The sequence below is a fragment of the Aegilops tauschii genome, chromosome 5 (assembly GCF_002575655.3).
Source record: "Aegilops tauschii subsp. strangulata cultivar AL8/78 chromosome 5, Aet v6.0, whole genome shotgun sequence".
NCBI classification, from domain to species: domain Eukaryota; kingdom Viridiplantae; phylum Streptophyta; class Magnoliopsida; order Poales; family Poaceae; genus Aegilops; species Aegilops tauschii.
Window position 1 is genome coordinate 25,800,596 of NC_053039.3, and position 12,821 is coordinate 25,813,416.

Here is a 12,821-nt window from a genome sequence, read left to right on the forward strand (position 1 = left end):
AAGACATCTCCTACATGGGCATGGGACTGTTGAGTCTGGGTGAGCACCATCGAAGGCAAAATTCAAGAAATCCTTCATGCCAGTTTGCCACTCAACAGAACCTCTTTCCCTGTCCATCCAGCTCTTATCTCGTGTCATTTTTGCCTTGTCTCCGTAAAGCCAGTCCTGTTAAACAAACATAACAGCTGCTTTAGTAGCTGCATTACAGTCAATAGCATCACTAGCTGCATTACAAGACAAGACAATAGGGATACATACATACCAGTATTACTGTCACATGGTAAAGCAAACATTTATCTATACATTGTAAAGCAAAATTTGGTTGATGGAAGAAGAAATAGTATTACTGTCACATGGTAGTATATGTGACATGAGGGTAAATAAGTTCAGTTTCGTAGTTGGCTAGATCATGCAAAAACAGAAATTCAGAGAGAGACAGTGACGAGAAAATTTGCCATTTGCTTTGTTTGTCCACCACCTGCATCATGATCAAGCATCTCATTGGTATATTACTTGTAGAGAAACTTGGAAACTGGTGAAGAGCCAGATTGTATTGCTCTGTGGGAACTCACCCACACGAACGATGGAACATGGTCTAACACAGATTCCCAGAAAGTTTACGTGAGTACACTGACTTTTGGTTATTCTATAGTTAGTCAATGATGTGCATTCGGCATGTTTCATCATCAGATGCGATTATTCATGCATTGGACCGTGTTATTCTTGTTTCATCTTTTATAATGTCAATATTGATGCTGCACCTATAATTGTTCCTTCCATTTTTAGGACAAAGCACTTCAAGAGGTTAAAATCAAAGAAACTGAAACTGAAGGTCCACTTTCAAGTGAGCAGAAAAACAATATGTTCCAGACCGCTTACAAAGACACTCTGGAATGCAAGTCATCGCAGCCTCGTGGGTACGGATATATGGCCAAAACTTCAACTGGTTCTGAAAGGTTTCGTATCCAGATCGAAGAGCAAGCTCGTGCTACAGCAGCCACGCAGGAGCGAAACTCTCAGCTCAGCCAGCAGGTCAACGAATTAGAAGATCAACTACAAGCTGAACGTGCAAACACACAAGAGAGGATTAACTTGGAGCGTGCTGAGAGAGAACAACTTGAGGAGAGGTTAAAAGAAGAGTGTGCTGAAAGGGAAAGATTGTTGCAAGAGGAGCGAACATCAAGACTGGAATTTGAAAGAAACATGATGGCAAAGTTTGCAGAATTGAGCCAACAGATGGGAACCCAACAGGTGATTACAGTCATATGCTTCCGACCTTGTAATATTTATGTTGCTTACTTGCATTGCTAAAAGTGCACTTCTATTTGCAGGTGCCTACGAAGAGGGTTGACAAAGAAAATAGTAATCCAAACTTGCAAAATATTCTTTTACAGATATCTAGTCCTAATAAGACTCCAGGTTCAAGGCCAACTGCTATTTCTTCAAATGCGCTCATACAAGCTGCAGCAAGGCATTCTCGAATGTTTAAAGCAATGGTAAGTCACAACCTTTGCTTTCTCTTCATGTTTACCTGCATTTTATACATCATTGGTCTTCATAGTTAGCTAGCTGCTTCTTCTCTTTTACCATGTGTTGCTGCATCGAGTGACAACTTAAACGAAAAAGGAATATGTGCTAGCTAGGGACATGAACTTAACTGAAACTATACATCTAGTCTTAACTTAAATCAATAGCAGAAGCTTTTAGTAGATGTACGATCGGACAATGGCACCATTCTGTATGCATGAGCAGGATGTCATGAGCATGCGCATAATGCCTTCGCTGATGAGTCCACTAAAATGTCCCATGCAGTATCTCTTGCCGCTGATATGGGGGTCGTGAGAGTCGTTTTTTAAACGGACTCGCAACTCCTGATGGAAGCACTTAATATCAATAAGGTTGACTTGTCAGCCCATGCTGCTGTTATTGAGGATACCAAGTACCCGCTCAAATTATGGTTTTCTTATTATGAAATAAATGTATGTCGTCGCTCGGCAAACTCTCATAAGCTTGCTAGTCTTGGCAGGATGTTAGAACCTAACCACTATTTGGAATGGGAGGCCGATGTACCAGCCCTTGTGGCTGCCTGTGCTTTGGGTGATTCAGCCCGACACTGTTAAGTTAAACCAATGTTTTTTCTCACAAAAGAAGCTTTTAGTAGATGTACTTGTGTTTATGCTTTAGACATTTACACTTGTATTGTTGTTCTGATCCCTTAGTTACATGCTTGTTGACACAATATTAGTCCAGCTAGTCTGGCGATAGTTTTTAACAATGGGGCTGGAATAATTGTATGACATATGTTATGTTCGACTAATTAACTAGAACTTTTTTTATTTCTTGATTGCACGATCCAAAGAACTAGCTGGATTGGACTCTAGATCATGGGCAGTTTAGTCTTCGAAGTTAATTACGATGGCTAAATTACATTTGAGTTTTATTTGATGGATATTTGCTATGAGAATTATGAATTTTATGAATCTGCATATTATACGTATGGTTTTGAATATTGTAATCGAAAGCCTGTATTTTCTTTACGGTTGCAATAGACTATTACCACAACCCACTTTCGGTTGCCACATGCTAGCACCACTAAAGATATAGTGTTGCGTTATATCTCATTCGCTACGCCTATCTGTTTTGTTGCACTAGGATGTTGCAACGGAGCACTTTATATTGTTGTAATAGCTTGGTGCCACAAAAAATTTCATGATGCGGTAACAGTTTGGCGCCACCAAAGTAAGTTTGTTGAAATAGAGTATCGCCATGGAAAGTATAAATTGTCGCAATAATTTCTCGCTACAAAGTTTTTACCTGTTGTGATACCTATTTATCACCATAAAAACAAGTATGTTGCAATTTCCTATTACGACGATTCAAATATTTGTTGCCATAAGTTAATGCCACAAGCGCAGTGGGTCGTGGCAACATGCCTAATGCCACGAAAACAAGGATTGTTGCCATAGTTTATTGCCACAAGTATAGTGGGTCGTGGCAACATGCCTAATCCCACGAAAACAAGGATTGTTGCCATAGTTTGTTGCCACAATTGACTATTGCCACGGAAGAGTATTGCACCACGAAATGATCGTCGTTGGCATAGGTTGTTGCCACAAATCTCTATCGCTACGAGATATCAATCTCCACAATTCGTTACATGCTGCATTAAAGCTATCTCCACAAATCAAATTGTGGCATCAAGTGAGTGTTGCCACGGGAAAACATGTGGCAACTTCCCGCATGGTTGTTGCAATAGCACACTTTATTGCCACAATTTCTTTTTCGTGGTAATAACCTATTGCCATGTGTCCAGTCGCAACGGCTGCCAACGAATGTCGTTTCGTTGCAATAAGTACTTATCGCCACGAAATAGCATGTATTGCAACAAACGATTTTGTTGCAATAGACCCGGATCCTTGTAGTGGGGGGGCAGTTGTGAATATCTGGTCTGGTTAGTATGTCGACTTCATCATCGCCGTGGCTCCAAGGAAGAAGATGGACCGAGCGAGCGACATCATCTACAGATGCAGTGTCGGGTGGTAGGTGCGACATATCCAACGGGTGGCTTATCATTGTGGGAGCCAATAAGACATCGCCGGTGCCTGGAAACGGGATAAGGCGAAGACATGCACGCTGGCGGATCTTACCCAGGTTCGGGGCTCTCCGTGGAGATAACACCCCTAATCCTGCTCTGCGGGGTCTCCGCATGATCACTAGATCAACACAAGTAGCTACAAGTGGCTCCTTGAGCTGTTTGGCTGGAGGAAGAAGAAGGGCAAGGCTAGCTCTCCTCTTCTCTCTATGTGGTGTCTAAAAGTCTAAGAGATCAACCCTTTGCATGGGTGCCCTGGGGGGTTTATATAGGCCTACCCCCCAGGGGTACAATGGTAATCCGGCTGGATGCGGGTCCAGGCCGTCAGTGTCTGTATTCGCCGGCTTCTCCGCCGGCCGCTGGGGCCTGCCGACTGGCGGGTCCCGCCAGCGGTCGGCCTCTTGGCCGACAGGCCGGCCCCACCGCCTGGGCGTCTTGCCGGTGGCTGGTTACTGTAGCCTCGCCCCTGATGACGAGGGCTTTGTCGAGGTAAGCATAACTACAGTGCCGCCGCCTAGCGGGCTCTCACTGTACCCTTACCTCGTCTTGTCTCCTTAATGATGCACATACTTCGAGGGAGGGGGTAGACGGCTATTGAGAGCCGGCTACGCCCAAGGCCGACTGGGGGAGGCTTGGCCGTCTTCAAGCATCTCTCTGGCTGAAGGGGCCTGCCGCCCGCGGGCCGTACTGACAGCCTGTCGTGGGTGGCGTCATGGTCTTCATGGCAACAGTGCCGCGCCGGACGGGGGATGGCCGACCCGTACGGCGCACTGTGGCCATGCATGCTCCGGGATTCGGGGGTGGCAGGCTGTACTGTAGCCACGCCCCGTCTCGTCACCGTTATGTGGGTGCAGCCCTTGAGGGTGCAGTCTTGGCCGGTTTCTAGGAGTCGGCCCTCTTGTGGCCGGCTTCTTGGAGTCTACCATCTTGTGGCTCTCTTCGGGAGGGTCTTTAGGGCCGGGTCGCCTTCCAGTAGTCGGCCTGTGAGATAGCCGGCCAGGGGAAGGCGGCCCTGTGCTTTGGGTGCTTGAAGGCTCGATCGGCCCGATAATTTTTGAAGAACCAGGGGGAGTCGGTTAGGCTACCTGTGGTCATTTACTCCGACAGTAGTCCCCGAAGCTGGTTGGGCTTCGAGGCTGAAAGTAGGACGAGAAGCTCAATCAGCGTCCTATCTTGAAGAGCCAGCTGCTAGGAGCCGGCTTCGATCAGGTGCGCCGTCTTGGCGAGGTTTTGAAGTCTGAAGGCGGGAACCAGCTAGCGCGCACGCCGGGTTGCGGGCCGGCCTCTTGCCGCCCGCGCGCCACGTGGCACCCTCAGGCTGGAAGAGCCTGCCAGCCCACGCGCGTGACCGGACGCCGCCGCAGGCCCGGGCTCGCCACTTCCACGCCTAGGCCTAGGTGTGGATCTTGTGTGGCCCAAAACGGGCCGTTCGCCTTCCAACGGCAGTTTCCACATGCCGTTAGGGTGCAATAATCGTGGAACGTGGGGGAGTGGGCGCAGTTAATCCCACGTCCCCCCACGCCTCGCCTCCTCGACTTCGCCGCACGAGGCTATAAATAGGGGGAGGAGGGGGAGCGGCAGACGCTCGCACGGTCACCCTCGCTCCGCCATCTTCTTCTTCTTTCTCTTCGTCGCTGCAGCCCCTCGCCGCCGCGCCATCCCTCTTGTCTTCGCACTACCCCGCAGCTTTGCCGCCGCGGGGCCATGGTTTCGCCGTCACCGCGCCCTTTCTCATCAGTTTCTTGCCGTCATGTTGCGCGGCTTAGACTGGGACGGCTCCAACGTCCACGCGGACCACATCGACTTCCTCCGCAAGACGCGGCGGTTGCCCGACAAGGACCATGTGCGGGTCCGTCTTGCGCCGAAGAGGGAGATCTCGCCGGCGCCGGAGGAAGGCGAGCGGGTAATCTTCCGCTCGCACTTCCTGCGCGGCCTTGGCCTGCCTCCGAGCGCCTTCTTCCGCTCCTTCCTCGAATTCTACCAGCTCCAGCCGCACCACCTCACTCCAAACACGGTGGTGCTGCTGTCTGCCTTCGTCACTTTGTGCGAGGGCTTCCTTGGCGTCCTTCCCACCCTCGAGCTCTGGGGGGGATTCTTCCAGTCCAAGCTCGGCACCGCCATGCAGGGCGTGCCGGCTCAGAGCGGCGCCTTCATCGCGGTGCGGAGGCCGGTAGCCGACAACCCTTTTCCTCCCATCACGCTGATCCAGTCGGTGAAGCTCTGGCAGAAATCTTACTTCTATGTGAAGAACGTCGCCCCGCAAGGCGACTTCGTCAACTTGCCGGCTTATGTAGCTGGCCCGCCGGATGGGAGGCGGCCCCAGTGGTCCTATCGGGCCAGAACGCTATCGCCTCCTGGAGCTGCCACTGTCACGCGACTCCGGATAATGGTCCAGTCGGAGGGCCAGACCGGGTCCGACCTGCTGGCCGCCTTCGTGGTGCGCCGGGTGCTGCCGCTCCAAGGCCGCCCACATATGATTTGTCAAATGAGCGGCCAACTCGATCCGAGTCGGATGTGCACCAAGGAGATGCCTCATGCCGAGGTGGCTCTCATGGTGAACTACCTCGCGAACTGCAAGCTCACCGACGAGTGGCAGTTTGGCAAGGAGCCTTACTCCCGTGCCCATCCCCTGCCTATGGTAAGCTTTCTTTATCTTCTCTTCTTTACTTTTGTCACCAAGTTTCTCTTGGCCGACTCTGACCAGTCGGTTTTTCTTGGCAGAGCCCCCTCCTTCGACCGGCGGCCGGGGCAGCGGGGGCGGAACGCCAATTTCTCCCCGACCGGGTGACGCACAACTTGGACGACCCCGACTTGGGGGCAGCCGCACTGGACGACAACACCGTGGTGGGAGGCGGCGAGGCAGGCGGCTCCGGGCTTGGAGCCAGCTTCGACGACCGGCCGGATGACTTGAAGAGCCAGCTGCTAGGAGCCGGCGTCCGATCATGGCGCGGGTTGATCTGCCGCGCCGGCTACCCGAGGCGGCGCGTAGAAGCGCCGGGCCATGCCGGGCTTATTCGGCAGTCGGCCGAAGAAGCCTAAGAGCACGGCGGCGGCGACCAAGCGGGACGAGGTAGTCGCGAAGGCTGCCCGCTTCCGCAAGGTGGTAAAGCAGCCACAAATGGTTTCGGCGTAAGTGTCAATTTTCTCGCGTTTTCCTTCATCTTTTTCGTTGATATCTTCTGAATCCTTGTCTTGACTTATCAAACAGGGCTCCGCTCTCTCTTGAGCGGACCGCTGCCGCCTCCGTGGTTGGATCGGCGGGAGGATCCGCAAGCACCCGCCGCGTGGACCCCCATCCCGAGCTTCAAGCGGCGACGGAGCGGAATGCGCGGGAGGCGCGGGAGGAGCGGGAGGCGGAGGAGCTGAGGGCGGCCGCTGCTAAGGTGGCGCAGGATCTGGCGGAGGAGTCGGCGGCGGCACAAGCCGACGCGGCAGCCAAGACCCAGGCGGAGGCTGCAGCCACAGAGAGGGCGGCTGAGGCCCTGCTTGTCGTCCCCCTTCGCGCCGCGACGCCCGAGATCCCGGAGCCCCTGCCGAAAGAAGCCGGTGGCGACCTGCCGGGAATGGAGAGGGAGGAGGACGACATCGTCGTCCGTGAGAGGGAGGCGGCACCGCCATCGCCGACTGGGGCGGACCAAGGCAGCCGGCCTAACGCGCCGCCCGTGCAACCGACTGGAGGCGAGCCGGCTGCGAGGACAGACCTGGTGGTCCAGTCGCCATCGCTCCAGCGCGCAGGGAAGGCGACTTCGGCGCCGGATCTGCAGAGGGCCGCGGGCTCCAGCTCGTCGGCCCAGGATCTGGAGACGGCCAGCACCAGCTCGGGGTGGACGCCGGGTGGTGGGACGGCTGTGCTGAACATGGCGGCTCAAGACGTCCGGAACCGGCTTCAATCCCAGGCCACCGTGCTGCTGCAGTATACCCAAGAGTTCCTCGCGACGCGGACGGCCATTCGGGTGAGTCTTCCCGCTTTTTTGTTTCTCGCTCTTGATTTCTTCCGTGGGGGCCCGTCAGCGCACCCACTGGGTGTAGTCCCCGAGTTCCGAGTCGGCTGCTGAGCAGGCGGCTTGGAACTTCTTGGTAGACTTCGATTGCTATCTTGTTCTTATTCGCTCCTTTGTCCTACTTGCAGGACTATCACAACCTCCGCGCGGCTGCCTTCAACTCCCAGGCTCGGGAGCTGACCCGGTAGACCGCTGATCTAACTGAGAGCCGGAGTAAGTGCTTCATCTTTTATCTTCCGTGGGGGCGCGTCAGCGCACCCACTGGGTGTAGTCCCCGAGATTCGGGGCGACTGCTGAGCAGTCGGGCCGGATCTTTCCTGGCGACTTCTTTCTTATTGCTTTTTTCTTCTTTACCATATCTGCAGAGGCCAAGGCCAACCTGAGGGGGCAGTTGGGTGGGGCCCAGACTGCCCTTCGCGCCAAGGAAGCCGAGTTCGACGCCTTGGCTCAGGAGCATGTCCGCTTGCTCAAGAAGCTGGCCGACCAGGAGGAGAGCCATAAGGCGGCCCTGAAGGCGGTGCAGGACAGCGAGGCCACCCTCCAAGCCGAGTACGAGACCGAGGCGGCGAGCTGGGCTGAGGCAAGGCAGTCGCTGATCAACGGCTACGGCCGGATCAAAGATTTGGTTGACGGTAGGTCGCCTTCTTCTTCGTTCCTTTGCTTGCCGCCTGCCATTTGGTCCAATTTCCGACTTTGTGTTTTTTCTCTTCCTTTCTTACTTGTGCAGATTACTTCCCTGGTTACTCCGTTGCCGCCAACCAAGTCATCAAGGCCCACCGCGAAGCGCAAAGGCAGGCTGGAGCTGAGATCACGCCGGATGCTCGCCGGTCGCTTGAGGAGCAGCTTCTGGCGATCCAAGCCCGCCTCCAGCCGGTTCACCGCATGCTCCGCCGTCTTCAGCGCGTTGGGGCGCAAGTGTTGGCCACCCTCTGGCCCGGCAAGGTGGTTCCCCATACCCCAAGTTGGACTGTCGACTGGCTGGAGGTAGCGGTTGGCCGCTTCGAGGCCTGGAAAGCTTCTACAACTCGGTCAGGCGCCAGGCGGGCACTGGAGTTTGTCAAAGCTTGGTATCCTGAGCTGAGTTTGGACCAGCTGGCCACCTGGCGGCAGGAGGCCGATGAGGAGCTCGAGGCAGTGCGGCCGGCTATCATCCAGCGCCTCGGCGATCGCCGACTACACCGACACCAGTGCCTTTGCCCCTGAGGTGGATGACGACGGCGTTGCTCAGCCGGAGGAGTGGTTTGGGCTGAACCCAACGGATGGTGAGGACTCGGCGGAGGAGATCGACTCCAGCGACGAGGGTGAAGAGAGGAGGGAGAGGATGGTGAAGACGCCGTGCCAGACGGTGTAGCAGCCGGCCAGCCTCAGCTTGACCGTGCCTCCAGCAACGAGGCGTGTGCGAGCGCGCCGCCTGCAGCCGGTGATGATCAAGCCGAGACTCGCCAGCCGGCCACTCCTCCAGCCAGCACTGCCGTCTCCACTGACTTGCCTAGCTCGCCTGTTGCACCCTTAGCCTGATCCGCCACCTTTGCTTTCCTGTTTTGTTACTCTTTGAACAATATTTGTTAAGTTTGCGCAGTTTCACCCATTGGGGGTGTATTCAAACTATGTTGAATGCCGGCCTTTCGAAGGCCTTTTGTGTAAATATAATATGCATGTGCTTGGCTTCCGATTGTTCTTGCTTTTCATCCTTTTGGCTGTTTCCTTGGCCGCCCTCCCTTGGTCGCCGCCTTCCCAGCCGGACAGCTGCTCTGCAGTCTGTGGCTGGGGAAGGGCTTGGCCATTTGGGAAGGCAAGTACTCTAGCTTTCTTGGATTGTAGCAAGGTGAATGGGAAGCCGGCCAGCCGGCTGTTCTGACAGCCGGTAGGCGGGGTGGGAGGCCGGCTTGTGTTATATAAGTTCGTTAGTCCTTAGTCGTTTTTTCGTGTGGGCATCCTTTCCTGCCTTTGACTCTTGCCAGTCGGGCAGTCGATTCTTCGAGCTGCGACTTTCAACAAGAGATGGCTTGGGTGCCGGCCCACTACTGTTCGACTGCAGGTAGAACTTTAATATAACTCAAGGCGGCAAGTCCCCGGGCCGACTGATCGAACCCGGTGCCGGACAGAAAAACAAATGTAGTAATACATTCATAGGTATGACACTCGTCATACATAGATAAAAGAGGGTAGTCTCCGAGTGCTCCTCGGGGGCCCGTTGTCTTATACTTAATACAAAAGGTAGCGTGGTACATACTGCTTTTAACTGTAAAATCTTCGGAGGAGATTGGCGTTCCATGGTCGTTCCGACTCCTTGCCGGAATCATCTCTCTTGCGTGCCTTCGACTTCTGTGCGTCGATCAGGTAGTAGGAGTCATTGCCTAGGGCCTTGCTGATGACGAAGGGGCCTTCCCAAGGGGTCGAGAGCTTGTGCTGGCCGGCTGTTCGCTGGAACAGGTCTCCGGACGACGGTGCACCTGGCCCCACGGTGGGCGCCAAATGTCGGGTGGTAGGTGCGACATATGCCAACGGGTGGCTTATCATTGTGGGAGCCAGTAAGACATCGCCGGTGCCTGGAAACGGGATAAGGCGAAGACATGCACGCCGGCGGATCTTACCGAGGTTCGGGGCTCTCCGTGGAGATAACACACCTAATCCTGCTCTGCGGGGTCTCCGCATGATCACTAGATCAACACAAGTAGCTACAAGTGGCTCCATGAGCTGTTTGGCTGGAGGAAGAAGAAGGGCAAGGCTAGCTCTCCTCTTCTCTCTATGTGGTGTCTAAAAGTCTAAGAGATCAACCCTTTGCATGGGTGCCCTAGGGGGTTTATATAGGCCTACCCCCCAGGGGTACAATGGTAATCCGGCTGGATGCGGGTCCAGGCCGTCAGTGTCTGTATTCGCCGGCTTCTCCGCCGGCCGCTGGGGCCCGCCGGCTGTCGGCCTCTTGGCCGACAGGCCTGCCCCACTGCCTGGGGGTCTTGCCGGTGGCTAGTTACTGGAGCCTCGCCCCTGATTATGAGGGCTTTGTCGAGGTAAGCATGGCTACAGTGCCGCCGCCTGGCGGGCTCTCACTGTAGCCTTACCTTGTCTTGTCTCCTTAATGATGCACATACTTCGAAGGAGGGGGGTAGCTGGCTATTGGGAGCCGGCTACGCCCTAGGCCGACTGGGGGAGGCTTGGCCGTCTTCAAGCATCTCTCTGGCTGAAGGGGCCCGCCGCCTGCGGGCCGTACTGACAGCCTGTCGTGGGTGGCGTCATGGTCAACATGGCAACAGTGCCGCGCCGGACGGGGGATGGCCGACCCGTACGGCGCACTGTGGCCATGTGTGCTCCGGGATTCGGGGGTGGCAGACTGTACTGTAGCCACGCCCTGTCTCGTCACCGTTATGTGGGTGCAGTCTTGGCCGGCTTCTGGGAGTCGGTCCTCCTGTGGCCGGCTTCTTGGAGTCGGCCATCTTGTGGCTCTCTTCGGGAGGGTCTTTAGGGCCGGGTCGCCTTCCAGTAGTCGGCCTGTGAGATAGCCGGCCAGGGGAAGGCGGCCCTGTGCATTGGGTGCTTGAAGGCTCGATCGGCCCGATAATTTTTGAAGAACCAGGGGGAGTCGGTTAGGCTACCCGTGGTCATTTACTCCGACATGCAGCAATAGTTCGCGCGGCGACAGAAAAGCTAAGTCATGCAAAACTTTGAGTAATTCCTTTTTGTATAAGGTTATTCTCCTCAAGGATCTCGCTCTTTGCATGGAAAACCTACAGGCAATGGCCCTTGTTTTGTTTCGAGTCCTCTGAATAGTTCAAGCGGCCGCGTCGAGAAGGGCAGGGTGGCTTACCCGCTATTGGCAACACCCTTGTTCTGTTTCGAGTCCGCTCAACATTTCAGGCAGCCGCGCTGATAGCGGTAAGGTGGCTCGCCTGACGGCAAGCACACCCGGCAGGCCGCTAAGGATCCGTCCTCAAAGCACCGCGGCTTGGGTTTACGCGCCGGCAAGCCTATCCAACTAAGCGTAGGGCGTACATACAAAGAGAGATCGGACAGAAAAATAGCATGCATCACTTCAAAGTACTACAGATTTATATTACATCAATCATTGCTGCGGTTCAAAATTAAGATAAATTTGGCTTGGTCATGAACTCGCAACGGCAATGAGAAAACGGGGTGCCTAGTCCCGGCGCTGGCCCTCCACCCTCTTGACCCGGTCGACGCAGCTGATGATGGGCTCAATACGCTCCTCGAGTGCCGCAAGGTTCGCATCCTCCGGCAAGCTCTCCAGCGCGTTGGCAAAGTCGATGGTGGGGTTCCAAAATGCCACCTTGGTGAGCACCTTAATCAAGGCGCCCCGGCAAGCCTTCGGGACTCGTTGGCCAGATAAACTACTCGGTTGGAGCGGAGCTGCGCCAGGGCATCGTGGACGTGCTCGAAGAACAGTGTCAGCCTGGCGTTGGGGCTCACGTTCAGCTCCGGGGAGTACCTGATATCCGGCAGGCCCATGACGGTGAGCTGCGCGGTGAGCCTCCCGACGACATCGACAAGGCGGCTGACCCAGAGGTTCACGCTCTTCGCGTAATCTATGTGTTCGGCGGCGTTACTACTCCGCAGCCGCTTCTCATCCTCCAGTACCTTGTTCATAGTCTCCTCATGAGCCCCTGCCTCTGAAAGCCTTCCCTCCAGGCCGTCCAGCTTCAGCTTCAGGTCGTTGATGGAGTCGTTGGCTGCGGAGAGCGGTTTGCCCTTGTCGGAGACTGCGGCCTGCGCATCCGCCAAAGAAGGATTTTGCCATCAGCCAGTTCTTTGCCGTCCGCTAGCTGACGGCAAAGATTCTTTGCCGTCAGCTGGGTGAAAGCTAAGAGAGAAGTGGCCCCACTTACGAGCTGATTAGATAAAACTTAACGGCTCCCCTCTTTGCCGTCCGCTAGTGGACGGCAAAGAGAGAAAAATAGCGGACGGCAAAGAACGGCGGACAGCAAAGACCTAACTTCACTAACCTAACTAACGGTTGAGCCCCCACCCCCTTATTTCTGTCCACGACCAGATCGACCCCCCGCCGCCCCCCGCCGCCCGGCGCCGCCCCCCACCCGCCGTAGCCTGCCTCGTCGCCCCACCATCCCGCCACCGCCACTGCCACCGCCCCCAGCACCCGCCACCGCCCCCGCCCCCGCCACCGCCACCGCCACCGCCCCCAGCACCCGCCACCGCCCCCGCCCCCGCCACCACCACCACCCCCGCCACCGCCCCCAGCACCCGCCGCCGCCCCC

At 55.4% G+C, this 12,821-nt stretch overlaps 1 protein-coding gene across 1 annotated transcript; it reads left to right on the forward strand.

The window, feature by feature from the left end:
• Positions 1-370: 370 nt before the first annotated feature.
• LOC141022495 (uncharacterized) lies at positions 371-1,972 on the forward strand. The gene is made up of 5 exons (XM_073498753.1): positions 371-376; positions 520-621; positions 787-1,251; positions 1,332-1,496; positions 1,813-1,972. Exons 1-5 carry the CDS (start codon positions 371-373, stop codon positions 1,840-1,842), a joined length of 768 nt encoding a protein of 255 aa, XP_073354854.1. The 3' UTR covers positions 1,843-1,972.
• Positions 1,973-12,821: the final 10,849 nt, after the last annotated feature.